Here is a 25,811-nt window from a genome sequence, read left to right as displayed (position 1 = left end):
GACTTGTGCGCAATCTCTGCTCTTGGGTAGCGATGATTGCGGCCAGGTGGTCTGTCTCTTTGCAAACATGACACAGTACCTTTTTCAAGTACACAAAATACTTGTCATCTACTACTCCGTACGTGCTCTACGAATACTGTTGCCTGCCAAGATGAAGCAGTTATCATCCACAGATATATGGACACTTGTCTTAAGGCCTACCGTACTCAAGGCTTGCAGCAATGACGTAAGATAGGTACTCAACAGTCGAAAACGATAACGGATAGACAGTTACCAAGTTACGTGTTCATTCTTGAGTATATGTTTAAAAGGCCGCAATTATGCCTCGAGTCACAAACACTCACTCGACGTTGTCACGAGTCTCGTAACCCCTTCCAGCTGATCATCATCTCTCTAATCATCCTGTAGCTCCAGTGGGGTTTATTACTTATTACTGTTAGCTCTCACCTAAAAGTGCCCCGCCCCCGCCGCTTACGGGAGTTTCGGCGCCCACTTCTCCCGCCCCGTCTCCATCTCAGCTCCTACTCTCTGCCTCACTTGATACTGGACATCTTTAACTATTACACATACTGGCAAAACTCTCGTCTTGCTGGTCTCCTCCCTCTCTTCTACTCGAATACCTAATTTCTCTCTCCATCTCCCAAATCACGTACGAGGGTTTCTTCGCCTCGCGACGTTTGCAGTCATGTTTGACCTTTTTCCTATGCTCTTATCGTAAGTTTAAGCTTTATCACGAGACGTCATTATCGCGACCAGCCATAATATATTCGATTCGCTGACTGAATGTCAAACAGTTCTGTCGCTTCGTTTCTGTTTCCCATATTCGCATCTTATAAAGCCCTCAAGACAAGTGATCCTACCCAGCTGACTTATGGTTGATGTACTGGGTAGTCCTCAGCTGTTGTCTCCTCGTTGAGTCTTGGGTCTGGTTCATTATTTCATGGTTCGTAAATCTCCTCCTGTATTGTCAATCCTGTAAAACTGACACAAACAGGATCCCCTTCTATGGATACTTTCGCCTCATGTTCCTCCTCTACCTCATCCTCCCACAGACACAAGGCGCCGCATTCCTCTATGATGAATACGTCCATCCTTACCTTGAAAAGAACGAGACGCAGATTGACGACTTCATCGCGAGCGCACATGAGCGCTTGACTGCTGCCGGAATATCTTACCTCAAGCTCGCCATCGAGCAGTTCAGAGTCAAGGTCCTCGGGCTCCCGCCCTCCGAACCCGAGGCGCCTCCTCCCGAGACGAACCAGGGTTACACGCAGTCGCTTCTCTCGCGCTTCAACGTCCCAGCCGCGCGGTGGGCCGGCAACAATAACAACAACAATGGCGGCACAGGTACCGACTTTTACAGTCTACTTTCCAGCGCTGTAGCAGCCGCTACCAACGCGGGTGCTGCTCAATCAGCCGGTACCAGGACGGTGGGTGGAGAGCCCACCAACCCTGGTGCGTTGATCCCCCCGCATCTGCGCGAGTCGGGTGCAAGAATGGACTTTATTTCCACCCAGCGCGACCGTCTAAACGTTCTTCTTTCGGCACTCGATCGCGAAGCACAGGATCTTCGCTCCGACGCCCAGCGCGCTCAAGCAAACACAGGCCCTCAACGCGACCCCATGGCGTACGGAGGTTACGACAATACCAGAAATGATGACGAAGAACCTACCCAGCGACCACCTAGTGGACTAAGCGGGTGGAGCGGCATCAGCAAGAGTCGAAGCGAAACGGATTTTGAGAGGATTGATGCTGATGTTAGTTCGGATGAGGACCACAAGATGCGTCGGAGAAACATGGGGGCTGGTACTAGGAATACATCAGGCTCGTGGGTTCCCTGGAGCTGGGGCGGGGATGCCGCACAAGGGGGTGCAAGCGCATCTGGAAGAGAAAGATAGAAACTCCGTTCTGGAAAGTGGACTTTGCAGGAGTTTGGGTCTCATTAGACATGGTGTTTTCTTCTTGATATGGGCCTCCGGTGATATTCAAGGAGAAGTACCGCTCCATCCATGGATATGTATATTTATAGACGACAAGTTCGGTGTACATATCCCCATGCTTCTCAACCCAGATTCCCGTCTGGTACGCCGTGGCCCATTCGTTTCGTCGAGTCATTACAGTATTGCTCCATTCGCCCATGCCGTATTTATTTGGTACTTCGTCAGCCAACCATATCGTACATCATGTTTATATTGTCTCAAAGGACAAGAGTGTAGGTACAAGGGGAGAGTTTTGATAAAGGTGCTTGCTTGCTTGCTCATACAAGCTTGTAAGGGTACACTGCCTCAGCAAGACCCTTCTTGTACCAGAATGTCCTCTTCTTCTTTGTGGTCGCGTGCTCGACCCAGCGCTCCTCCATGTAGTTTTTCCTAAACCAGCGGATAAAGACAGGATCCCAGAGTTCGGAGGCGATACCGAGATCCTTGCAGCAACGCATCAGAGCGTTGGACTTGGCACCCTCGATAGCGGCGGGGACACCCTCGGGGCTGAAAAAGTTGTTTACACCTTGAGATTGAGAGACGATGCTGTTTTATGTTAGTTCCTGTAAATATTTAGTGCAGGAATGCTGGACGTACCGGCCGTTGACAATCAGAGCGTACTCTCGCGTGACAATGTTCTGTCCCACGACGACATCCCCACGATGAACCATACCCCATCCCATAGGTCCAAAAGCCTCATTCAAGCGTCTTCGGTACTTGACTTCGGGCAGATAGACGATTCCATCAGGCTTAACCTCGACATCCTCCACATCAATGGGTCTCGACAGAACCTCGTTCTGCTCAAGGGTAACAGGCTTGACTCCGAGACCAAACCAGCTCGTCTCCCAATTAATATCGTGCGTGCTCTCGACATCCGTCTCGCTGGACTCGCTCAACGTGCTCTTGGACACGGAAACAGGCGTGTGGGGGTTCGCAAGCTTGCTACCGGATTTGGGAGGAAAACTCGACGTCGTTGCTGCCCTGGTAGCAGCGGGGGTAGCTGGCTTTGCGGCGGTGGAAGCTCTCACGGGAGCTGGCTTTGTGGCAGTCGAGGGTTTGGCAGCGGTGGTGCGTGCGTACTTTGGCTTTGCGGCGGCATCTTCCTGGTTCCCTTCTGTGATGTCCTCGGAAGGGTTTTGCTGGGTGATGTCTGCGTCGACGGAGTAGGATCGTAGAGCGGGGACAATTGAGCGGTTGGAGATGAGAGGGGCCTGTCTTCGGGCGGCGAAGAATGCTCGGCGGGAGGCGAACATTGTGGAATTTGTGGTGTTGGGATGGGGGGTTGGAGGAGCTTGGTGGGAGCTTGGGGTGAAGCTCTTGTGAATAATTATCTATCTAGATAGCAGCTAGGCTAGCTAATTTGATATGACGGGTGGATAGATTGTCCGGTTGGTGGGGACAGTGTGACGACAGCGAGTGAAGAGTCATGATGTATTTATTGACAGTGATGATGAGGAGAATGAGAGTCTATGGACCTCAAAATACATGTTGATACAGTAATTATACAGAGTCTGATATAGAAATACAGTCCAATCCGTTGTTTCTTAGTTATCTTTGGTGGATGTGCGTTGATCGTTGTTGTGAACTTTCCAGCACTGTTTGAATGCCTCCATCTTCGAATAATGTCAGAACAGGCATCATAAAGAGATAATATAATTAAATGGAATAGAATAATAGAAAATACCATATTGGATCAACTTACTTCTGCTGTGCATGCGCGCCAATCTTTCTTTTCAAAATAGCAATCCGTCATTTTGGCATTCTCATCTAAGTCAAGTCAAGTCAGTCAACATAAGCAACTTTTATTCCCCAACAAAACAGAAACGAGACAAGACAGAGTCCGGATAGCTACTAATTTAGCAGTGACCATCCCCTAAACACATTCTCTCTTTTCTGTCTCTGTCCTGTATCAACATTGAACTCACCTGCGCATCCGGTGCTGAAAATCCGCTTGTCCCTACAATCGAGCGGTTAGCAAAGGCCTCGGCTTTCGGGGGAAAGAATAAATCTCACCACTCATCGGGCTCATCATCGTCTTCGGTATTTGCGCTCTGTTGCGCATTGATCTCTTCTTTACTCATTTTTTGTGGTATTGTTCAACAAAAAGAAGGTGGCAATTGAGCTTGGTTATCTTGTGTTGTTGAAGAAAGAAGTCAAGTATAACAAAAAGGTGGTTCGAAGGGCGGAGACTGGTTGAGGCAACTCTCACTCGTCTTAGCAAAAGTCAAGTGACAACTTACAACAACAAGACATCAGACGCCAACAAAACTGACACAATGGCCCCGACCAAGCTTAATGTGCTTGTTTATACAGGTTCGACTTCTTGTTAAATACATTCTCATTAGAATACCCCTCACTGACTCACTCAAGGCCTCGGTACAACCGTCGAGTCAGTCAAGCATTGTATCTGGTCCCTTCGTCGTCTTCTCGGTTCAAACTATGCTGTCATCCCCATCACCGAGACCATTATCCTCAAGGAACCCTGGCAAGCGACATGTGCTCTTCTTGTCTTCCCCGGCGGCGGCGATCTTGGTTACTGCCAGGCTCTGAATGGTGAGGGGAACCGTCGTATCGGCGACTACGTCCGTCGAGGCGGCTCCTACCTGGGATTCTGTGCAGGTGGCTACTACGGAACCCAGAGGTGCGAATTTGAGGTTGGTAATAAGCCAATGGAAGTCATCGGGAGAAGAGAGCTGGCTTTCTTCCCGGGGACCTGTCGAGGTGGTGCTTTCAAGGGTTTTGAGTACAAGAGTGAAAGGGGAGCTAGGGCCGTGCGATTGAGTGTGCCAAAGGACGCTTTTGAGCAAGAGGTGGCTTCTGAGATTACCTCCTACTATAATGGAGGCGGTGTCTTTGTTGACGCTACTTCCGTCAAGGATAGGAAGGTTGAGGTGCTGGCTACCTATGATGAGGAAATCGATGTTGATGGTGGTGATGGCCAAGCAGCGGTTGTTCTCTGCACCGTTGGTGATGGCAAGGCCTTGCTTACTGGACCTCATCCGGAGTATGGCCTCCTCATTATACATTTTCCACGCAGACTCTAACAATTTCTAGGTTTGCTGCTACCAACTTGAACCCCCAGCCAAGTCTTCCCAACTACGACGAGCTAGTCAGTCAACTCGCCGCCGCCGACAAAGACAGAGCTACTTTCCTCAAAGGTTGTTTAACAAAGCTCGGTCTCCAAGTCAGCCCCCATGACAACGGAGTGCCATCTCTATCCAGACTTCACCTCTCCTCCATTTCCGACATAGGTGTATCTGAGTTACTATCCGACTGGAGCGACATCATCGACAAAGAGGATGGCGAGGAGTGGATCCGAGCAGAGACGGACAACTTCCACATCCAGAATGAAGACACAATCTGGAGTCTTGAAGGTCTTCAGCAATCTCTGCCCGATACAAACGAAGCCAGTATTTCGGAAAATGGCAGTATTGACTACACCAAGATCACCAAGAAGATCGTCCCTCATGAAAAGGGACTTCCCCATCCCAAGCTTACACCACTCTTCAACCATGGTCTGTTCTTCTCGAGTTTGAAGCGCTATCGACAAATCGAGCCAACGGCCAAGACATGGGGTGATCTGCTCATGTACGGAGAAGTGGTAACTAGCACAAACACCATGCTGGAGAAGTACGTCAGCCCTATGACTCATGGAAGACTTGACTCTAACGTATACCAGAAACCCAAAGCTCATGCCGAAACTCCCAAGCGGATTTACTGTCTCAGCCACAACCCAAGTCGCCGGTCGAGGTCGCGGTTCAAACGTCTGGATTGCCCCTCCAGGCATGTTGATCTTTTCAACCATCATCAACCACCCAGCCCATCTAGCTGTGACTCACCCTGTTGTATTCATCCAGTACATCGCATCTATTGCCATCGTGGAGGCTGTCCAGTCTTATGATCGCGGCTACGATAAAATTCCCATCAAGATAAAGTGGCCCAACGATATTTGTAAGTCATCCTGCGTGATCCACAGACTCGAGTTGAGCTGACATTTCCAGATGCACTTGATCCTACACGATCACAAGAGAAACCGCACTACTCCAAGGTTGGAGGCATGCTCTCACAGTGCCTCTACTTTGACGGAAACTACCAAATCATCTTGGGTATCGGTCTCAACACCCTCAACTCACGTCCCACAATGTCCATCTCCGACCTCGTCCCCGCGGGTGCTCCCGAACTTCATATCGAAACCCTTCTCGCCCGTGTGCTCACGCGCATAGAAGCAATTTACGCTCAGTTTCTCCGGGAGGGTTTTTCGAGCGGTCTTGAGGCACGATACTACCGCCACTGGCTGCACACAAGACAGGAAGTCAGTCTTGAGGCTGAGGGTGGCGTAAAGGCGCGTGTGTTGGGAATTACGCGTGATTGGGGAATGTTGAAGGTTGAAGAGATAGATTCTAGTGGGAGAGCGATAGGGAAGACTTGGGCGCTACAGAGTGATGAGAATAGTTTCGATTTCTGGAAGGGGTTGGTTAGGAGGAAGACGTGAGGCATAGACACGCTTACAACTCATAAATCCATGTATCATGTCGAGTTCTCTGCACTGGGTGACATATCATTGATTTATAGAACCACAATAGGGTCTAGATGGCACGATTACTAACAATCTGTATAATTCAGAAACTTCATGCTAACCATGCTCTATATATACTCCTATACATAACCGCCAATACCCTCTCAATTACAGCTTTATATCATCCCATCCCTGAGGAACACAACCGGGGTTAGTCTCCGCAAGCGGACGGTTTCTAAAACGCCCATTTTCAAAGTTGACGTTGATGTTGTTCTCGTTCCGATTCTCTCTCTCTCTAGGAGATGTTCCAGACCTCCTCCGGTACACAAAGACAAAGACAAAAATTGCCAAGGCGATCATTACGAGACAGGAGAATAACGAGAGTGTCATAGCAGCCCATTGAACGTGTGTAGGAGAGGCTGCTGGAGAACTCGTCGCATTTGAGGATGGCCAGGTTGTTGAGCTTGAAGTGTATGATGTGCTACTCGTTGTGTTGCTTTCTGTGCTACTTGTCGTGCTGATAAAGGTAGTCTCAGTGGTCGTGGGGATGTGGAATGACTCAGTATATGTCTTGCTCCACCATGGAATCACCGGCTTAAGACTTATCTTATACGGAACACTGACACTACTTTGTGTCGTAGACTCACTCGTGGTCGTTAGATTCTCCGTCAAAGCGCTCGCCCACGTTATATCTATCGTGTAAGTAGTACTCTCAGTCACCCAGCTCCAACCTGATCGGGAACTTCCAGAGGGAGGAGGTGCTTGTTCGGTCACGGTGGTGGTTGGGATCTCCTCAATAATAGTCAGTTGATTCCGTGAAGCTGTGACTGGCTTGCCGGACTCTGTATATACGGTCGCCCAGCCTGGTACAGTGTCAATTTGGGTCCATCCTGGAGGGACAGAACTGAAGAGATGGCCGTTCGCGTCGACGAATGAACGAGCCTTGTTCTTGTGTTGGGGTAGTGATGTCGTTGAGCCATTGTGCGGCGAATCTTGTTGGTTCTCCATGTCCAGATGCTAAGTGTGGAAACAGCTGTATTCTTACCTTGTCTACAGGGGCCTGATATGCTTTTATGTGTTGCTTGGAACCGTATACTGTTCGATGGTAGTGTGCGAGGAGCCGTGCCTAGGTTGGTAGTTAGAGAACTGGTGAAAGTTGAGAACTTATATCATTCGTATAAGACAACTACAATATAGTATCACCGATTCTCTGGGATATTTAGGCATGTATTGTTGCTTCGAGTAGTGGTAGGACATTGATTAATGGTCCAGTATCTGAGTGACTACAAACCGACACTTTAGATAATCACGGTTAAATCAAGATGCGATTCGGCGCTATTTTTCCAAACAACAAAGACTGTATCTGATTCGTAGCGCATCAAGGATCACATGGTACCTTTTGCTAAGTATTACAGGCTGTTGTTGTTGAGTTGGCAAAATTGTTCACCGTTAGATATACCCAGGTACGGGTAGCCAAATAAGTGTCTAGAAAGAATGACAGCGCATCCACGGTTATTTTTTACAGAGATCCTTGAATCAGTCTACTTCCAGCTTTGTTAGTTTCTACATAAATTCTACATTGCTCGTCTTTGGAAGAGCAGTATTAGATACATACTCCAATGTACTACTCAAAAGTCCAACAAAACAACGTATGATGCCCTTACGCTTTCCAGACATTGACTTAGACAAGGAGCAGAATCGTTTGGCCAAGGAGAAGAAAGACCTTCCAAACGTTGACAAAGACAAGGATAACCACACATTTACATCAACGGGATTATCCTCTGGATTTACTGTCATTGGAGTTACCACCATTGATACTACTGTGGGTTGGGACACGGCCGACAGCAAGACCCAGTCCATGAGCGAGACTCAACCCACGAATGAGACCCAATCCACAAGTAAGACTCAATCTACGAGCGAAATCGAATCCACAAGCAAGATGTCGACATCCGATGAGCCCCTGACGTTTACAAAGACGGTCTCTGCCCCTATCGGCGGCAATCTACCAATCCAGGAGTCCAAGGTCGTATCCATCGTCATGTCTACTATCACTCATGAATTCACGTCAACAGTAACCGTCGACCATAGCGTTGAGTTGGAACCGAGCACCGTCTGGATAACCAGTATCAGTCCAGCTACAGACATACCCCCTCCTACCACATCTGACACTACACCATCCCCCAGTTCTCCCCTGAGTACCATCGAGCTGATTGGCGTCATAATCGGTACCATATGTCTACTGTTCATGATATGCTGCTTCCCATTGATATTATTTATGCGACGTCGACGTTCTTCTACACCGTCAGGTAGCCAGAACAACATCAATGTCACAGTCGGCAACGGCGAGTGTTCTCGGTGGTCGCACTCAGAGGACTCACGACCAACTCCGATGCCAGCGTCTTTGTATTCGCAGGAAGACGCGGTCAAGACAGAAGTCTTGAAGAGACCTGTTCGCGTTTTAAGTCCACCGCCTCATTACGACGACTACTGGAAGGGAGAGAACGACGGGTATGAGATGGGAGTCAGGGAGACTGCGGGTGAAGCTTCCGGGTCAAACTATGCTCAGGAGCAGCACTACTATGATCCGAAAGGCAAAGGAAAGGCGCGCGACGATACCTGCATTTGAGTTTCGTTGTTTGTTGCATGGGCAACAGCCTACGTGACGGTGTTTGACTTTGGATCATGGTTTCTGGTATTTTAGAACTTGAAACTTAAGGTTGAATATTCTATTAATTCTAGAATTTTTTTTAAAAAACATGACTTCTGTGCATAGATAGAAATATAGCCTTTGACTTTTAAAATGATTACCTTTTTTCTCACAAACTTTGACTTACACCTTGACTCATACTTACCAAGACAACCAAATCACAACATCTGCAGAGAGAGCGCATGACTTGTGTAAGCCACTATTAGCAGTGAAAATAAATATATTCTCTGTAGGTACATCTTGTAAACGTCTAAATAAGACTCTGTTTGAGCGCAGAATATCTGCCCCAAATATAGGTCGTGTGACGTGACAAACACTCCCACGATATAGCAAACAACTGACGCAAAAACTCAACGAACATGCATTCACTTAAACCTCGTTCGTGAGTGTATTTAAAAAACTTTGTTTGACAAAGTTCAAGTCCCAGACAAACAATAAAATGGCTCCCTTCTCTCTGGAAATCTGCTTCTACTCTTCAACACAAACATTTTCAATATCTCATCTCACCAATCTATCTACAACACATCTTCCTCTAACTTGCTTCACAAGATAACATCTTTTAAATCATGCTTGGAAGAAGTCTCGTGGTTGTCGCTATGGCGGCATTGTCTAGTGCCTCCTACATTGTTAGACCTAGACCTGACCCCGATACCTACCGCTACCTACATAGTGAGGAAGGGTAAGTCTTTCTTAAGATCACTTGTGGAATAGTATACTAACATGTTCTGTCCGATAGTCCTTTACCCAAACCTGAACTGGACGACTCCAGAATTGTCAGAGCCCTCACAGTTCCGTATGTCCCAGTCCAGGATCCTACACCTGTCATAGTACCTGATCCTACATGGAACAAGGAGTACACATTTTCATGGTATAGGCCTCGCCAAACAGTTGCTCCTGAGTGGTCTACACGCCTTCGTCATCCCGCGGCTTCTGCCACTACCACGGACGAGCCTGCCCTGCCTCTCAAGATGACTGAAGAAATTGTGAGTATCCCAACGACAGTCATCATTACCAAGCCTACTGGCCCTCCCGTTTGGCGGACTCTACCAGACCCCGAAGAAAGTATTCCCGTACCTTGGGCTACTACATCGACAACCCTTCCAGAGCCAACTCTGACCTCGTCGACTGTTCCAGAGTCGACGGCAGTTCTAGAGCCAACTGCAAGCCTTGATCCGACTGCAACTCTGGAGCCAACTGAAACTTCGGTACCAAAGGGAAAGTCCAGTGATGCGGCAGGGCCTATCATCGCTGGCATCATAGGAGCAATGGTTTTCGTGGGTATACTCATACTCTTGGCCTGGTTGCTCTACAGACGTTACAAGAGAAACCAAGCCAACAAAAGGCCAACTATTGTCCATCCTTTCAGGAGAAACCTGCCTCCGGTCCCTGCACCTCGGGCCCCTCAGACTCCAACTCCTGCGCCTCAAGCGATGCACCGTCAAAGCCAGTCATATTTCCTTCCCGATACCCCCTCAGACCGCCAGTCGACGTTCACTAGGGAATGGACAGGCGCCTTGCGAGCTTGGATGAGGGTACCTGGACGCAGTCGCCAAGACGACAGCACGAGTGTGGTTAGTCGACCGGCGAATGTGTACACTGGTCGACCCGTTGGTATTCCACACCCTGCGACGACTGCAAGCACTCGGCCTGGTGGGAACCCAGACTTTCCACCGATGACAGCACTCAGGCCTCAACATATCAGCGACTGGTCTCCTAGGTCGCCCGTTGCTCGTAAGCCTGTTCCTTCGGTGGGAACCACTCCTCGGTCTGCCGCAAGTTCATACCTTGCGCTAAGCCCATATACGACCCAGTCTGGCAGAAATTGGCGCCCCTCTCAGTATAGTGAGAGTGTATACAGCCAGCCGGGTCCGGGAGTGAGGCCAGATAGTGGATGTCCGCTTGGTGGTAGTTGGCTTTGAGTTGTCTTTTTTGTCGAGTTGGAGTTGAGGAGTAGTATACCCATGTTGTCATTTGGTTCGATATATTTCCAGATTTGTCGCTACTAGGAAAGGTTTTAGTAGAGTTTGTCTTTTCGCTTTAAGTCAGTTGTAGAGTAGATAATACTCAGCCAAATCTATCCCCTCCACGCATCTGAACTTTTCTCTTAGTATATTGACTGAAGAGAAATGTAGAAAGCCGTAATTTGCTACCTTTGCCGTGTACGTCATCTAGTATCTATTATTAGCTAAAGCCTAGATACTCGTATATGATCGGAGACTCATTCAATCTAAAAGGAAATATGAGCTCAACAGTAAATCCTAAAATGCCTGTATAGACATACCTAGGTATAGATAAATCTCATATTCATGTCCTGTGCCTGAGACTGTCCATTTGAGAACCTCCAACCTTGTCGTCTTTGGCCAGCGATTGTGGTAGTGGACTCTTGTCGATTTAAGACCATAATAGCTCTATCTTAAAGAGCTAGAGTCTAAGACAATGCCGGGTTTTTTCGCATCTGGCCAGCCTGTCACTGTCAAGGCCAAAGGTATAGAAGTAAAAAGTAGCCAGGTCGGATCTTTTAAGCCGTTTTGCGGTCTTGCATGCGAAGAATGCGTAATGGCCCGGTTTCCCATTCACAACAAGATGTAAACCCAAGTGCTCCGTTCAATATCGTACAGTTGTATTAAACATAAGATAACATAGGTCGTCTTTTTTTCTTCGTCTAAGAACCAACCTCGAGCGGCTCATCACGCCACCGATAACCCAATAAACGCCGTGCCATGCCGCAGTCGAGTGAAGATGTACATGTATATAGGAGAAACTCCCTCCTTCTCCAAAACCCCCCTCAAAACTCCCGTTACGAGGCCCCTTTTTGTGTCTTTGTCGTACTCCAGGCCAAATCGTACAAGTGTGGTGTGCCGCTTTTTTTTCCACCACCTCCAATCGTTCACTACCCAAACAAATAAGGGAATGTCAGACTAGTCCTTGTAAACCTTGGGCTTGAAGCCTTCTTTGATCTCGGCCTCGGCCTCCATTTTCTCCCGTAAAGGACCAATCTCTCGCTCGAATCGTTCCTTTGCTCTCACAATCTTGCTCTGGAGGTAGAAACTGCCACCCTTTTGAGGATCGTTGGCGTCGAATAGGCGCTTGTAGCGGCTCAGCACTTCCTCGACGTTGGCTTGTCCGCCGGCAGGGGGCTTGACGTTGAGGATCTTGCATGCCTCGTCGAGGGTCATGCCTGAGGAGAGAGAAGCACCGCCTGTGGTGTTGCCAGCCTTGACCTGGGCGCGCTGGTAGGCGGAGGCAGCCTGAGCTTGCTTGTAAGCGGCGACGAAGGATCGACCGAGGATTCGGGAGCCTGTCAAGAAGGCTGTGACGACGAATTTGTGCGCCTGGGTGACCAAAAGTGTTAGCGGGCTAATTTGTCGAAGGCGGCGAATCGAGACATAAAAGTCATGGCGGGACTCGAGTGTGTAAGTGCATAGCGTACCATTGTGAGATGATTATGGCGATGAGAAGAGAAATCGAGTGTCGGAAGGGTCAAGGGTGGAGTTATCGCTAGGAAGCGACGTTGAAATAGTGTAAGTGGCCCTCGTTCGCAACGAGGAGGAGGATCGGATCTTGATGGCGCTCGAGACTTTTTCCCCAGCAAAGCAAAGTTGGGTTTGGCTGATGCGGATCATTCCGAGGTCGGAATTTTGCACCCGCCGAACCACCGGCAGCCAAAGACCTGCCGAGTATTAGCCGTGAGTCAAGGTGAGGGAGGGGCTTCACCGCGATTCACCGAGCTTCACCGAAATATGCCCCGCGATGGAGTTTGCAGGAATAGGACAGTTGCTGACCGTAATAAAGATCATTAAACGAGACATCTCGAGCGGTGGAGGAAGAAAATAGTTTGTGATTTCCTTCAAAATTCCAATAATCATTACGATCTTTTTCTCTCACAGCAACGAGTGTGAATCATCACAATCGTTCCTTCTTTGTAAGCAAACAACAGTCCTGCTTGTCTTATAGGGTAGGGTAACTGACACAACAACTAGAAGCACCAACATCACCACATACAAACAGTCTAAGAAACATATCATGGCATCAACTACTCAAGACGTAGCTGTCTTATTGCAGAAAGAAGGCAGCGGAGTTTCACCAGATGTATATGATGCAGCCAATGAATCTCAGGACGCCGTCTCACGAAGGACAAAACTACTCTCCCCAGTGCTAGAAGCTCTCAAGTCACAGGATGCTTCCGCGCTAGAAACCACAGCCAAGGCACTCGGTGATGGAAGTAGAGACGGCAAGTCGCACTGATGATTTATCTGACATTTGCTAATCTGGATTTAGTTGCTTGGAGACTACCATATGGAGAATCAGGCATTCTCGAATTCTTCCTCGACATCCTGGCTTCTGACGAACAGCAAAGTCACGGTGTCAAAGTACAGGCCTTGCGCGTTACTGGAAACTCTTGTGCTGATACGGAGGCCAACCGAGCCCGCGTTGTCGAGGGAAAATACATTATTTCTTTCATCAAGCATTTGCAGGACAAGAGTCTTGTTCCATACTTGATTCCCGTTCTTTACAATGTCCTTGTGGATTACGGTAGGTCCATTTCTCATCACACACCAAATCAAAGCTGACATCCATAGAACCTGCCCAAATTCTCGCATCGCAGTCAAGACTTAGCAGTCATCTCATCGCTCTGCTCCAGTCTCCCAACCTTTTCGAGTATAGCCCTCTTGTCACCTACTTCTGCAAGATCCTTGCTCTGCTCATCACACACGATGGTGAGGCGCTTGTCGCAGACCCTGACACAGTCTCTGTTCTACTCAAGCTCGCAACCAGTTCGGATCACAGCTCTGATATTGAGGACTTTCTCGCTCTTGTGTCCACCTCAGCCAGCTATCTCGCAAATGAATCCTTCCAAGAACGACTTCTCAAGTCAAAGCAGTTGGATGTGTTTGTCAAGGCCTTTTACATTGCGCACACTCAGTTCGATGCGGAGCTTGACGACGAGGACACAGCCAAGGAGCTGGGTCAACTTTGCACTTCGCTGCTCACCACACTGGCGGATCTGACTGGCAGCGATTATTTCCCTGCCCTTTACCCCCTCGAGAGTTCTGTACCCCAGTCTCTTATGAAATGGTTGGAAGAACCTCACGCCATTCTCCAGTCAGCAGCTTGCCTAGCCCTTGGCAATCTATCGCGTTCAGACCAGGCTTCTTCCGCTTTCGTGCAGGGGTATCGAGCCCATGTTCCTCTTGAGGCTTTCCTCTCCAACACTGAAGTCACCGATGCCCAACTTCTCCATTCAGCACTCTCGTTTCTCAAGAACCTCGCAATCCCGGTACAGAACAAATCATTGCTGGGTGATCTGCTAGAGCCTGACAGTGTACCGCGGATATTGAATATCGACACTCTTCCCCAAGTCCAGTTCTCGGCTGTGTCCCTGCTCCGCCTACTTCTTGTCAACTCCCCCGACAACGTCCTTCGGATTACAACCCCCAGGACCGTTGAGGTTGAGGGTTCGTCCAAGAAGCACACAACTGTCCACGACATTATCGCTCTGTTTGGTCGCACGGATACAGAGCCGACTAAACTCGAGGCTGCTCGTAGTGTTGCTACTGTGTGCCGTGTGCTCCACACTACACCTTTAGACTATGTCCTCTCGGGATGGAACTCTGAGAACGAAGAGACACAGTCGAGAAATCTGTTCTATGCCGAACATAATCTTTCTCAAATACTTTCTTTCCTCATCACGCAGGAAAAGTGGCCTATTCTTCGGTCCGAAGCATGGTTTGTCTTTGCCCTTCTATCGCGATCCCAGGATGGCGCACAGGTTGTTGCAAAGGTACTTGCTGTGGATGGAGCCATGGATGCTCTAAATTTTGCAATCACTGGCAAGACTGCTTCGGACGATCAAACACCTCAAATCGAGAGCGGCATGCCTGAAGTTCCTCCCGCTATCCCTGAGGAACTTGCTCTGGAACCTCAACAGGTTGACCCAAAGCAGCAGGCCAACATGGCCAAGGTGGATAGAGAGAATTGTCTGGTATTGTGTACCGAGATTGTCAAGAACGGAGAAACCCTCGAGTCAGCTCAATTGAGCCGACTGCAAAACTTAATCAGACAAGGAACGGAGTTGTTAGGGAAGAAGGCAAACGAGTAGCAAAGCCGTAGGCATTTAGATACATCACACAAAGAGAACATAGGCAGTCACATCACGCGAACCATGTACCGAATTGAAATCGTAACAAGTAACTTTTAACAAGCAGAGACACCATATGCACGTAATGCATCCATTGACCAAGGTAGGTATGACAGAACAAAGCCGGTGATCATGCAGTAAATTTCTTGAGCTGGACCTAGAGTATCCTTCCTCCAACCCAGGCCAAGCCTTTCATCAGAGCCTCGAACCGACGTTGCCCATGCCTCAATGACATAAAGAGCAAAACCCTCAAACACCAGTTCCCTTTTTGCAAGTTTATTTCTTGGCCGACTCGGCCTCGGCAGCATCCCGGACACGCTTCTGGCGGGCACCCTCGTATCGGGCGTTGGCACGAGCGACACGGAGAGTTCGGTAAGCGCCAGCCTCGATGTTGGAGGGCATGTCGCTCTTGGAGATCTCCTTGACGGCGAGATCGGTGGCGGCGATAGGGAAGGCAGCGGCGATTTGAGCGGCCTTCTCGACCTTGGAGACGTCGGTCTTGGTGTCACCCTTCTTGGGGGCGTTAGATCGGCGGGGAAGGAGGATCAAGCGCTCCTGGTAAGCCTTGAGACGGGCGACGTTGGCGGCAAGGGACTCCTCGCTGAGGTTCTGGCGGCGGAAGTCGACGGCAATGCCGATGGTGGGAGCGAAAGCCTTGGGGATACCGGCCTCCTGTAGAAAGAGTCAGATCTGGACAATTGCAGATTTTCGTTGCGAGTCGTTTTTTTTTTTTTTTTTAGATCTCGACTCGGATATTTTCATACCTTGAGCTCAGCCAGGGTGAAACCACGGCCGGAGCGGACACGACGGTTGTACTTGATGGTAGGGCATCGGACAACGGGTCGGAGCTTGTCGACAGGTCGGGGGGCAAGAGCGGCAGCCTTGGCCTGACGAGCTGTGCGTCTCCTCGACTTCTTACCGGGCTATTCCAACAGTTAATATTTGTGCGCCTTGAAGAGTTTCCGGAAAATCGAAATATCGTTTTTCTCGTCGGAGTATCGTCATACCTGGTCGAAGTGGGTTCGAACCCGGCGTTGCCAATCCTTGCGGAAATCTATTCGAGGAGTCAGTCCCTCGTGTTCTCTGGTATAACATCGTTCATCGGGCTGGGTGTTGCTCACGGTTGTTGACGAGCTTCTGGTTGTACCGGATCGTCTGTACAATTGCAGGTCAGCGAATGCTGGCAAACATGATGGCGACAATCATCTCGTCGTCATCACAATGGGCGCGTATATCCATACCATTTTGTCTGCTTACCGTGCTCCGATTGTCGATGTCGGGTCGTGAGGCGTGGAAATTTCGGAGGGTTGAGGCTTGTCAAATTCCTAGAAGGGTTTTCGTGCCCTACCTCCTGCACTTGGTGGGGGGTGGTTAGCGAGTCTAGCGGAAGGAGCGCATCACGTGCAGAAGTGGGCTTTCCTTCCAATTTTGCAGAATCTTGAGCGGGAAAACATTGTAGCGGAAGCCGTTTCTTCAGACTGGAAGGTCTAGAGCTGTGGAGACGTTATGAGCCTGGCTGTCCAGTCAGTGTCTAGATGTCGCTATTTCCAGTCGAGTCTGGATGGAATACAAGAGATGCGACCGTCTTGGATGGATACCTGGGTAGGGAATTTATGCCATTTCTTGCGATGCATGGGCTCAAGATAAAAGAAGAGGAAGAAATATTTTACTTTCAGATAGTGACATCTTTAACATTGTCACACGATGGCTTGGATCTCATCTTACAAGTACGCGATTCAGAGCAGAGACAGATGTCGCTATTACTCACAGAAGAATTCCAGCCAGTAGTCGTTCTTGCCAATGCAAGTATAACGAACCGACAAAATGCAGCCATGAGACAGATTTCTAAATTGTGTACATAAATATTAAGAGTCGCAGTCAAGAGTCAGTGTTTACCCCGAGTCAAGCAATAGGAGCATGAATGTGAGTTGCACCATGATGGCTATTCTCAATCATGAGAGTGTTGCCGAAAATGATATCAAGCTCCCTTCGGATTGCAGTGAAAAGCTATTTTCTTTTTTACAGAGGAATTCACGTGTAGACATCCAATATGGTCAACATGGACGGAATACTCGCTCCTGGGACAAGCCAAGCATATGAGGTGCAGAACATTCATCAAAGGTGGTTGTCGCACAAGCATGTCTGCATATCTGTCTCCAACCACTGTCGCTGGTCGCAACGCTAGTAAAATGTCTCCTCTTTATCACAAACACTCTTCAAAAGCTTGTTTCGTTTGAAGACAACCATTGCAGATAATCACAATTTTATGGAAAGAGCCTCCAGTTATTCACTTGCAAGTGCACGCACAATTCTAGGCAGCCAACCTTTGATGGTTCCTGCCGAAGGGAGCAATTTCCCAGCCCCCTCTGCGCCTCAAGTTCAAGGCATCAAGGAGGGCCCCAAATTCCTATAAAGCCCCGCCTTCGTCGCCCGCTTTTGATTTTGATTTCCTTTTCTCTTCATACTTACCTTGTTCCGAGGAGGCCAGCTCATGAATTGGCTTCCTCAGCATGGAAGGCCTGCATTGCACAACGCGGAGTCGTTTCCATGCTCTATTGTCCTTCGGGGCCATAGGGGGCGGAATTTTTGATTTTTAACCACACTTTTCATTATGTTGGTGGCTTGATGCCGTCTCATGAAGAAGAGATCTTTGCTTGTTCGTAATGCGCCTCGATGTGATATGTAAATGTCGCTGTACCTTTAAACTGCTTCCCATCTCTAGTACTCGTCGCGCCCTTCATGCCTGTAGTGGAAGCTTCTTGACCTGCTGTAGAAACTGAAGCTCGCGACGTTACCGTGCCGTGCAGTTGAGGTGCGACACTGGAACGACCCTGGATCTGATCTTAGCGCGTGCTAAATGTCTTATCTAGAGACCTTGAGATGCTTCCTAGGGTAGCGGGCTGTATTTCAGTTCGTTTTTGCTTCTCTGCTTGAGGATGTGCGATTTCTTGAATGCCAGTGTAGCAACAACATCCATGCACTCTCCTCCAGATCGTCGGCGCCCTCGGACAGTGGTTACACAGCGCAATAGTATCACCATCAACAAACACCTAGAATAGATAAAATAGTATCAATTAATCCCAACATCATCGTCATTATCTAAAGATCTTCATGAACCTTCATCGTTGACAGCCACCTCCTCTGAACCGAACCTACTCCGCACCAATCAAAACTCCACAATTCCACTCTGCACGCCACTTTGACGACCCAAAAAATCTCATGACACCACTTTCCCACTCTGACGACGACGATACCCCCACGACGACCGCAAAAACCAACGGTTTCTGTTTACCTACCCTCCGTCAGCTCTTCATTGAGAACTAGGAAATAATTGCTCTCCGCAGCAGCAATGGCCTCCAAGATGGGCCCCAGAAGCGTCAAGGACGCCACCCGCTTCACGTCTACAATCCCTCACGCAACCTCCAAAACCGCCCAAAGAACGCCGCGCATCCCCGGCGAGACGCCCGAGCAGCGTGTGAGGAGACTGCGCCAGGCTCATCTTGCCGCCCAGCATGCTCAGATTAGCAAGACGGATAGGTTCATCGATGCGTCGAGGAGATTCTTTGACGTTGCGCATCGGTGGACTGTGGGAAGCATTGTGATATTCACAGGTATGCTACAATACAGCATTGGGCAGAAACAAGAACTGACAGACATCATATAGCCGTCGCAGGTGTTGTCTCCGTATACTCCGTCTGGGATATGGTTCAATATAACCGCGCCCGCCGAGCCGAATGGGTCGAAGCACAGAAGCGACTCGAAGCCGACGAGCTCGCCATGGCCCGTCTCGCTTACATCAAGGGCGAAGCTACCGAGGACCAGATCCTCCTCGTCGAGGAGGCCAACCAAGCAGCTGAAGCGAGGGGCGAGAAGCTACCACCTCTGCTTGCCGCCCCCGAACACCGCACACATTTCGAGGAGCACATCAAGCCCACGTTCCAGGACAACAAGACCGAGGAGATCGCTACTACAAAGACATCAAGTGGCAAGGGCGTGCTGGGAGTCTTTTCTGGAGTGCTAGGAGGTGGGAAGAAGGAGGAGATCAAGGAGCAAGCGACAGAGGGGTTGGCCGCGGCACAGACACAGTTGACCAACTTGGCTGCTGACGGTAAAGCGAAGCTGGAGCAAGCAATTCAGACTGAGCGGGAAAATCAACAAAACGGAGGTCCTCTAGACCGACTGGGCACACAACCTGCGGCCAGTCCAGCCTCCGGCAAGTCATGGTGGAAGTTCTGGTAAACTGTATAAAAATATAATTGGAAAGGCAAAAGGCAGCAATGCGATGGAAAAGGATACAAAGCTGATTGCAAGCGGAGGAAACTACAAGTGTATCATATGTGTAGATTGGCAGTGCATTAGACGGCGTCGGGGGACCATCTTGTATGTACCATTAGGTGTGAGGCAAAGCCCTACTTTACTTTATCTATCAGGCGGGTTGCTAAAAAATGGGAACTTGAAGCAGTACAGACGAAATCATTAGTCCACTCTCAGGCAATACATACACTAAGAATGATCTAATATTTATATCAACCACTAAACCAGTACCGTTTTTAATGCAACCCTGTCTATTCAATGCTGAGCAACTAAACAGTATCGTCACGGTGCTTGGTGTGTTTGTGTGATTGAGCTTTGCGTAGCTCCATTATTGATATTGACATTATCGCTACTGTGGTATTTCCATTTATACCTTGATACCAACCGGTTCGCCAACTTCCAAATCCCTGTTTCCTTGCGGGTAACAAATTGTGCCCTGAATGATCAAATGCTGTTGCAGCCGCTTCCCAATATCCATAACGCCGGGTGACAAAGTAAAAGATAAAAGATCGTGTCCTGCTATCAGTCTCCAGCGAATTTCGTCATGAGTCTAGTGTGAGCCCGGAGCCACACGAATGGCATAACTGTTCTAGAGTTGCTGAGGTGAAGTTTCAAATGAACTCTTCCACATGGGCTTCGGGAGTCTTCTTCCACTCTTCCTTTGCAAAGCTTTGGTTCGAAGACCAATATTGCTCTTTTGTCTCCTTTCAAGCCAATCGCGTGGCCTTATACCACTGTCCTATAGAGCAGGATGTTCCTCACTGTCCACAATGATCTCTTGTCCCTCCTAAGAAACGATAATGTGGTTGAAATGACCCGGAACCTTGTCGCGGCATTTGTCACAGTCTGAGCGGTATCCTATACTAAAACTTTTCTTCATGCCGGGTTGCCATGTCCAGTTGTTGACGGTGTGTCGACTTCTAATATGACCTCGTCGAGGAGAAGGTGTTGTAGGGTCACCCTCGCCATCGGCTGTTTGTGTCGGGTAGAGTGGTTCTGCATCCATCATGTGGTGTTCCACGTCATGGGGAGGTGATGGCTCAACTCTCACGTTAGGATGTGCCATGCCTGGAGACATGTTGCCGTTAATGCCGGAGTCGAAATGCACCGTGATAGGGGTGACGGGTTGGCACACCATGGCATCATCACATTCGGAAATAGGCGAGGGGAGGCGTCGCTCGTTCTGAACAGCCTGCCATCCTCCAGCCATTGTGCGAGGAATGCTCTGGTCATCGTTGAGGCCGGTGTTGTGATGTCCAAGGTTTGCAACGCCGTTGGGATGGGCCATCATTGGCTGTTGGCCTCTAACCTGTGCGGCAAAGCTGGGCTGAATGGGAGTGGCCATACGCCCGTTGGAGTTGTCAGACTCCAGTTGCATCATGCTCAATCGGTCCGATGTTTGTTGTTGATCAAATTGACTTGTTTGCATCATGTTCATGTCAGAATATCCATGGTTCTGTGGCGTCGTATTTGCTGGAGGCCATTGCGAAAAGCTAGTTTGTTGGAACTGATCATTGCAAGCCATATTGGAGGCTTGCATGGACGAATCGGGTAACCATTGCTGTGCGGTTCGAGGAGACGCACGAAGAGGAAGACATTGAAGTCGTTTCTACAAAAGTTAGAATCTCGTACTTGAATAAACCCGGGGTTGTCATTATCATGATGGTTAGTAAACTTACATTTCGGTGCTCACCGAAGCTCATGCCGTTGGCGGCGAGCCCTTCTTCCTCCCGACCTCGTTTCCGCTCAAAGGGATGCTGTTGTGCTGCAAACATTTTGTCTTGTTTTGTTGCAGGTTGTTCGTTATTGTTGATGTCTAGAAATTGCACAAGTTGTCCGACGAGCTGGATCGATCAAGTGATGTAGACCTTGCTATCGGACCCTGCGTATCAATGCGGGTGGGTACAGCCAAAAGGTCCCCGGGAAAGTCGTACAGTAGTGCTCGCGGGGATATCCGATGTAAGGCGATGGATGGGTGATGCAAGCGGGATCAAAAAAAGAAGTTTGGACTTGATGGTGATGATGCTGACAAGATATGAAGAGAATAAAGTCAGCAACAGGCAAAAGCAAGTGTAAGAGGTTGGGCTTTGGTCAGAGTTGAGTTCACGAGGAAGTGGCGGCCTTGATCAAGGATGGAAGCTGGGAAGCCACGGATAGTGGATCGGAGGCTGCGACGGGGAGGGGGCAAGTCAAGTGGAAGCTTGGAACGCAGGCAGTAAGCGAGGCAGATACTGAGTCTCTAAGAGGCTGGGGGTCTTTTTGGGGCTGGCTGTCACTGAGACAATGAAAGGAGAGCGGGGAAATAAGGCGGTCTATACTATTCTCGATTTGAGGGTATGTCTCGGCGTTGGGTGAAGCGAAACCGTTTTGTAAACCGGACGAAAGTAAACAAAAAACTAGAACGTAAACTGCGCAGCGTTTACTGTATTGAATCAAAGAACAAAACGTCGATGAAAAGCTGACGACCAAAAGATCAATAGAAAGAATGACACTGACTTCACTGCCAAGTCAAAGGGGGAAAGGGGTTGGTTGGGTTGGTTCTGTCAGTGAATCAAGGTGGAAAAAAGAGCAAGGCCAAAGTTTGTCAATGAAATGGGGACCAAAACGAGACCAACAACGCCATGGCGCGCATTCGGTTCACCTCACCAGATGATCGGATTCCTAGGACTCTTGTCGTGGGGTCGCCGAGAACCCGAGCGATCCCTTGTTGAGGAAACCGATGATCTAATGGACCCTTGACACGAAGGCTTGTCTTGTCTGTCATGCTTCTCTCTATCGCGAGAAAAGCAAATGTCAAGAGGCGGGCTGGGCTGGGCTCAGTGAGCAGCCTAGACTAGGACTAGCAACAGGGGTCTCACGGGCCAACAGATCCGCAGTACGAGGCTCAGACGTAACACGGTTCATAGTTCACTACCTTTCAACAACAAGTTGTGAGAGTTGAGTCGGCATGTTGTCAACGGAAACTTGAATGTCTAGGTTTCAGTCGTGTTTCGCTTGCTCGAATTCCCGTCTTTCCGTCGTGTATTATTCTGAGACGTTGCAACGGGCTTGTTGATGTCTGAGACAACTTCTATACTTGGCTCAGATCACCACCTCAGATCTTTTGATTAGGCTATAGGCTAGACTCTTCGGTGATTGACCTTCCGGTCTGTGCTGTAGGGTAGTGTCATGGGAAAATATGTGATAATATCGAAGGAACCAGTCCCGTCAGTAATAAACACGAACTCTTTTCCCATCTTGTGACACGACATGTTTGTAGTAGCATTACTCAAGTCGATGCATCCTCCCAGGCAATTTCCCATGTTTTGGTGGTTCATCAATCGCCCCTTTTCCTTGGCGAACACACATTCCTTTGTGCAACTGATAAACCTCACAAGTTCTAAACGTGGGGAGATTTGCAAGCCGCCACGATACCAAGAGACCCTGTCACAAGAATTGTTACATGCCGACGTCACCAGGAATCCTCTCCCTTGTTCCACAAATCCTATGAAGGCGAATTTGCTCATATTACTTTGACAAGGGATGCGATTGATAATCACAACATTTCACGTTGTTTTCTTGGACGCGTTTATTGGTAGGGAGGAATCAACACTACGTTCGTTATCACCTACCCTAGCTTTCTAGATCAGACCCTTGGACCCCGGATCGGAAATCGTCAAGACCCGAACAGCTTATATGTATGTGTCCAATTACCTGCGAGTAGGTAAGAGTCGAGTAGGCTTTTGAATAGAAAAATGGCCTCAAGATGCCTCAATCTTGTGTGCACCAATCGTGCTCACAACTCGTAAAGAAAAAGCTAATGCAATACAACAACAGACGGCATGATGACCTCTCACAGCTTTGTGGAGGACCAGAGGTTACACCCTTTCGTGCGGATTTAGAACATGTGGCGGTAAAAGGAATCATCCGTTCCTTGCATGCATATTGTATTCGTAGCCAGCAGCCAGCCAGCCTCCGAAATAGGCGGCACTGCATCATTAAATATGAACCTACTAATCCACATGTCAAGACGACACGATATAAAGAGTCTTCTTCCTTCTAACCGAGAGTCTGGAGGACCCAAAATCGGAGCCAATTGAGCTTAGACCATTGATAATTGTAAAATTCTAGAACCCTGACGTAGTGAACCCAATGTATTTTGCATACAAGTCCCCTGCAAAAATTGTTTGACCCCTCGGTGGGGTTCTCACCTCCGAAGCGCCTCCGGTGCGGTGCTACTGCTACCCTGGGCTCTGCTTGGGTTGGGCCGGCCTGAGTGCATCCAGAACTTTTGAGTCACCCTAAGAAAGAAGGATAAAAAAAAAGTGCGTCTACTTCAACAACTTCTTGCTTACATCAATCCATCTGACTTGTTTATTTCAGCCCTGTGGCGTTTATCTCGAAGTTTACTTTGACTCACCAATCTAACATCGCCTACTCCGTAGAGCTACACAGCATCTATCTAAATACCACATCCCGCCCAAAGGTAATTGGAACCCCTCCATATCAAAATTTCTAGTTGCAACAGGAACAGCTCAGCTTACATATTTACAATGCCTTCAGCTACTATCGACATGTCTACCATCGCTGCCGATGACACCAGAGGTTAGTGTTTGCCATTGGATTTGTTGCTCTTCGGCCTGTGTTGGAGCTGTGCAGAGGACTCATGATGCTTCGTGGCAACCTCTCTCATGGGCTAGCCATTCATCGAGAGGACAACTGCGAAGCTTCAACAGTTGTCCTAGGTTACCAATGCTGCAGCTACCCATCCCTCCTACATACAAAAAAACACAGCAAGTCCATTGGCTAACATGAACCAGTCCTCGGACAGGATCCCTTGATCCCTCCTGCTCTCCTCACCTCCGAAATCCCTCTCCCCGAGAAGGCCACAAACACCGTTGTCAAGGGCCGTCAAGATGCTGCCGACATTGTCCTTGGCCAGAGCGACAGACTTCTCGTCGTTGTCGGCCCCTGTTCCATTCACGACCCTGCTACCGCCCAGGAATACGCTGCCCGACTCAAGGAGGTCTCTGACAGACTCGACAAGGATCTCTGCATCGTGATGCGCGCCTACCTCGAGAAGCCCCGAACAACCGTTGGCTGGAAGGGTCTTATCAACGACCCCGATATCGACAACTCCTTCAAGATCAACAAGGGTCTCCGTGTTTCCCGCCAGCTGTTCGTCGACCTGACCACCCAGGGTCTGCCAATCGCCACTGAGATGCTTGACACCATTTCTCCTCAGTTCCTTGCTGACTGTATCTCTGTTGGCGCTATTGGTGCCCGTACCACCGAGTCCCAGCTTCACCGTGAGCTTGCCTCTGGTCTTTCTTTCCCCGTTGGTTTCAAGAACGGTACAGACGGTAGCCTTAACGTTGCCATTGACGCTATTGGCGCCGCCGCCGCTCAGCACCACTTCATGGGTGTTACCAAGCAGGGCCTTGCTGCTATCACCAGAACCAAGGGTAACGAGCACTGCTTCGTTATTCTCCGTGGAGGAACCAAGGGTACCAACTTTGACAAGGACAGCGTCCAGAATGCCAAGAAGGTCCTCCAGGACAAGAAGCAGAAGGAGGCTATCATGATTGACTGCTCCCACGGTATGTTATCCAACACCCCTTTAACGTTCTCAGTTCTAACTTGCACCAGGAAACTCTTCCAAGGACCACCGAAACCAACCCAAGGTTGCCAAGGTCGTTGGTGAGCAGCTCCGTGAGGGTGAGAAGGCCATTATTGGTGTCATGATCGAGTCCAACATTGGCGAGGGCAACCAAAAGGTCCCCGCCGAGGGCCCTGCCGCTCTCAAGCGCGGTGTCAGCATCACTGATGCTTGCATTGGCTGGGAGGACACCGTCACCGTCCTCGAGGACCTGGCTGATGCTGTCCGCACTCGTCGCAAGCTCAACACAGCCTAGACGGATGTTGTTGCTATTGCGGCGTAGAGGGGAGCGAGATTCGGCAATGAAAATGGTACAAACTGGGAGTTAATGATTAGACCTGGTAAGAAAGGTCAGAAGGCGGAAAAAGACGGCGTACATAGGATGTATTAAAATTTGTTACGATGCTTGATCTGTTTTGAAACATAGCTCATGAATGATCCAACTGTACTAGTTATGATAGGGGGTCAACCCCATGTTAAATCGATGAAAGCCAAACCAACGCCAAAATTTCCTTCTA

General features: G+C 49.1%; 12 protein-coding genes across 12 annotated transcripts; 7 read left to right on the top strand and 5 right to left on the bottom strand.

The window, feature by feature from the left end:
• Window positions 1-685: 685 nt before the first annotated feature.
• FGSG_08327 (uncharacterized protein) lies at window positions 686-1,898 on the top strand (the record flags this gene model as incomplete). The annotated part of the gene is made up of 3 exons (XM_011322160.1): window positions 686-714; window positions 795-943; window positions 995-1,898. Exons 2-3 carry the CDS (start codon window positions 876-878, stop codon window positions 1,896-1,898), a joined length of 972 nt encoding a protein of 323 aa, XP_011320462.1. The 5' UTR covers window positions 686-714; window positions 795-875.
• A 359-nt stretch (window positions 1,899-2,257) lies between these two features.
• On the bottom strand, window positions 2,258-3,232 carry FGSG_08328 (uncharacterized protein; the record flags this gene model as incomplete). Its single annotated transcript, XM_011322159.1, has 2 exons — window positions 2,258-2,525; window positions 2,577-3,232. The coding sequence occupies 2 exons, from the start codon at window positions 3,230-3,232 to the stop codon at window positions 2,258-2,260; spliced, it is 924 nt and encodes a 307-aa protein (XP_011320461.1).
• Window positions 3,233-4,255: 1,023 nt separating this feature from the next.
• Window positions 4,256-6,471, top strand: FGSG_08329 (uncharacterized protein; the record flags this gene model as incomplete). The annotated part of the gene is made up of 5 exons (XM_011322158.1): window positions 4,256-4,292; window positions 4,350-4,983; window positions 5,034-5,609; window positions 5,659-5,930; window positions 5,981-6,471. The coding sequence occupies 5 exons, from the start codon at window positions 4,256-4,258 to the stop codon at window positions 6,469-6,471; spliced, it is 2,010 nt and encodes a 669-aa protein (XP_011320460.1).
• A 192-nt stretch (window positions 6,472-6,663) lies between these two features.
• On the bottom strand, window positions 6,664-7,752 carry FGSG_08330 (uncharacterized protein; the record flags this gene model as incomplete). Its single annotated transcript, XM_011322157.1, has 3 exons — window positions 6,664-7,443; window positions 7,541-7,621; window positions 7,699-7,752. 3 exons carry the CDS (start codon window positions 7,750-7,752, stop codon window positions 6,664-6,666), a joined length of 915 nt encoding a protein of 304 aa, XP_011320459.1.
• A 394-nt stretch (window positions 7,753-8,146) lies between these two features.
• FGSG_08331 (uncharacterized protein) lies at window positions 8,147-9,121 on the top strand (the record flags this gene model as incomplete). The annotated part of the gene is made up of 1 exon (XM_011322156.1): window positions 8,147-9,121. The coding sequence occupies one exon, from the start codon at window positions 8,147-8,149 to the stop codon at window positions 9,119-9,121; it is 975 nt and encodes a 324-aa protein (XP_011320458.1).
• A 647-nt stretch (window positions 9,122-9,768) lies between these two features.
• FGSG_08332 (uncharacterized protein) lies at window positions 9,769-11,121 on the top strand (the record flags this gene model as incomplete). The annotated part of the gene is made up of 2 exons (XM_011322155.1): window positions 9,769-9,881; window positions 9,939-11,121. The coding sequence occupies 2 exons, from the start codon at window positions 9,769-9,771 to the stop codon at window positions 11,119-11,121; spliced, it is 1,296 nt and encodes a 431-aa protein (XP_011320457.1).
• Window positions 11,122-11,800: 679 nt separating this feature from the next.
• Window positions 11,801-12,752, bottom strand: FGSG_08333 (import inner membrane translocase subunit TIM16). The gene is made up of 2 exons (XM_011322154.1): window positions 12,633-12,752; window positions 11,801-12,534 (listed from the first exon to the last, which is right to left on the bottom strand). Exons 1-2 carry the CDS (start codon window positions 12,633-12,635, stop codon window positions 12,121-12,123), a joined length of 417 nt encoding a protein of 138 aa, XP_011320456.1. The 5' UTR covers window positions 12,636-12,752; the 3' UTR covers window positions 11,801-12,120.
• A 473-nt stretch (window positions 12,753-13,225) lies between these two features.
• Window positions 13,226-15,302, top strand: FGSG_08334 (uncharacterized protein; the record flags this gene model as incomplete). The annotated part of the gene is made up of 3 exons (XM_011322153.1): window positions 13,226-13,415; window positions 13,481-13,735; window positions 13,783-15,302. 3 exons carry the CDS (start codon window positions 13,226-13,228, stop codon window positions 15,300-15,302), a joined length of 1,965 nt encoding a protein of 654 aa, XP_011320455.1.
• A 52-nt stretch (window positions 15,303-15,354) lies between these two features.
• On the bottom strand, window positions 15,355-16,658 carry FGSG_08335 (uncharacterized protein). Its single transcript, XM_011322152.1, has 5 exons — window positions 16,583-16,658; window positions 16,463-16,496; window positions 16,349-16,395; window positions 16,106-16,264; window positions 15,355-16,013 (listed from the first exon to the last, which is right to left on the bottom strand). Exons 1-5 carry the CDS (start codon window positions 16,583-16,585, stop codon window positions 15,618-15,620), a joined length of 639 nt encoding a protein of 212 aa, XP_011320454.1. The 5' UTR covers window positions 16,586-16,658; the 3' UTR covers window positions 15,355-15,617.
• Window positions 16,659-18,577: 1,919 nt separating this feature from the next.
• Window positions 18,578-19,910, top strand: FGSG_08336 (uncharacterized protein). The gene is made up of 2 exons (XM_011322151.1): window positions 18,578-18,952; window positions 19,006-19,910. The coding sequence occupies exons 1-2, from the start codon at window positions 18,691-18,693 to the stop codon at window positions 19,578-19,580; spliced, it is 837 nt and encodes a 278-aa protein (XP_011320453.1). The 5' UTR covers window positions 18,578-18,690; the 3' UTR covers window positions 19,581-19,910.
• A 532-nt stretch (window positions 19,911-20,442) lies between these two features.
• On the bottom strand, window positions 20,443-21,430 carry FGSG_08337 (uncharacterized protein; the record flags this gene model as incomplete). The annotated part of the gene is made up of 2 exons (XM_011322150.1): window positions 20,443-21,264; window positions 21,335-21,430. 2 exons carry the CDS (start codon window positions 21,428-21,430, stop codon window positions 20,443-20,445), a joined length of 918 nt encoding a protein of 305 aa, XP_011320452.1.
• Window positions 21,431-24,187: 2,757 nt separating this feature from the next.
• FGSG_08338 (phospho-2-dehydro-3-deoxyheptonate aldolase) lies at window positions 24,188-25,703 on the top strand (the record flags this gene model as incomplete). Its single annotated transcript, XM_011322149.1, has 3 exons — window positions 24,188-24,239; window positions 24,455-25,234; window positions 25,284-25,703. 3 exons carry the CDS (start codon window positions 24,188-24,190, stop codon window positions 25,547-25,549), a joined length of 1,098 nt encoding a protein of 365 aa, XP_011320451.1. The 3' UTR covers window positions 25,550-25,703.
• Window positions 25,704-25,811: the final 108 nt, after the last annotated feature.

The sequence above is a fragment of the Fusarium graminearum genome, chromosome 2 (assembly GCF_000240135.3).
Source record: "Fusarium graminearum PH-1 chromosome 2, whole genome shotgun sequence".
In the NCBI taxonomy this organism is placed as follows: Eukaryota; Fungi; Ascomycota; class Sordariomycetes; order Hypocreales; family Nectriaceae; genus Fusarium; species Fusarium graminearum.
This window is presented reverse-complemented; position numbering and strand designations above follow the sequence as displayed.

Bases quoted from the DNA above. Each gene is read 5' to 3' on its own strand.
- FGSG_08335 (XM_011322152.1), bottom strand. The intron at 16,265-16,348 runs GTATGACGATAC...CTGTTGGAATAG, and splicing joins TTCGAACCCACTTCGACCAG to CCCGGTAAGAAGTCGAGGAG. The intron at 16,014-16,105 runs GTATGAAAATAT...CTCTTTCTACAG, and splicing joins TCACCCTGGCTGAGCTCAAG to GAGGCCGGTATCCCCAAGGC.
- FGSG_08336 (XM_011322151.1), top strand. From the start codon at position 18,691: ATGGCCTCCAAGATGGGCCCCAGAAGCGTCAAGGACGCCACCCGCTTC. The intron at 18,953-19,005 runs GTATGCTACAAT...GACATCATATAG, and splicing joins AAGCATTGTGATATTCACAG to CCGTCGCAGGTGTTGTCTCC.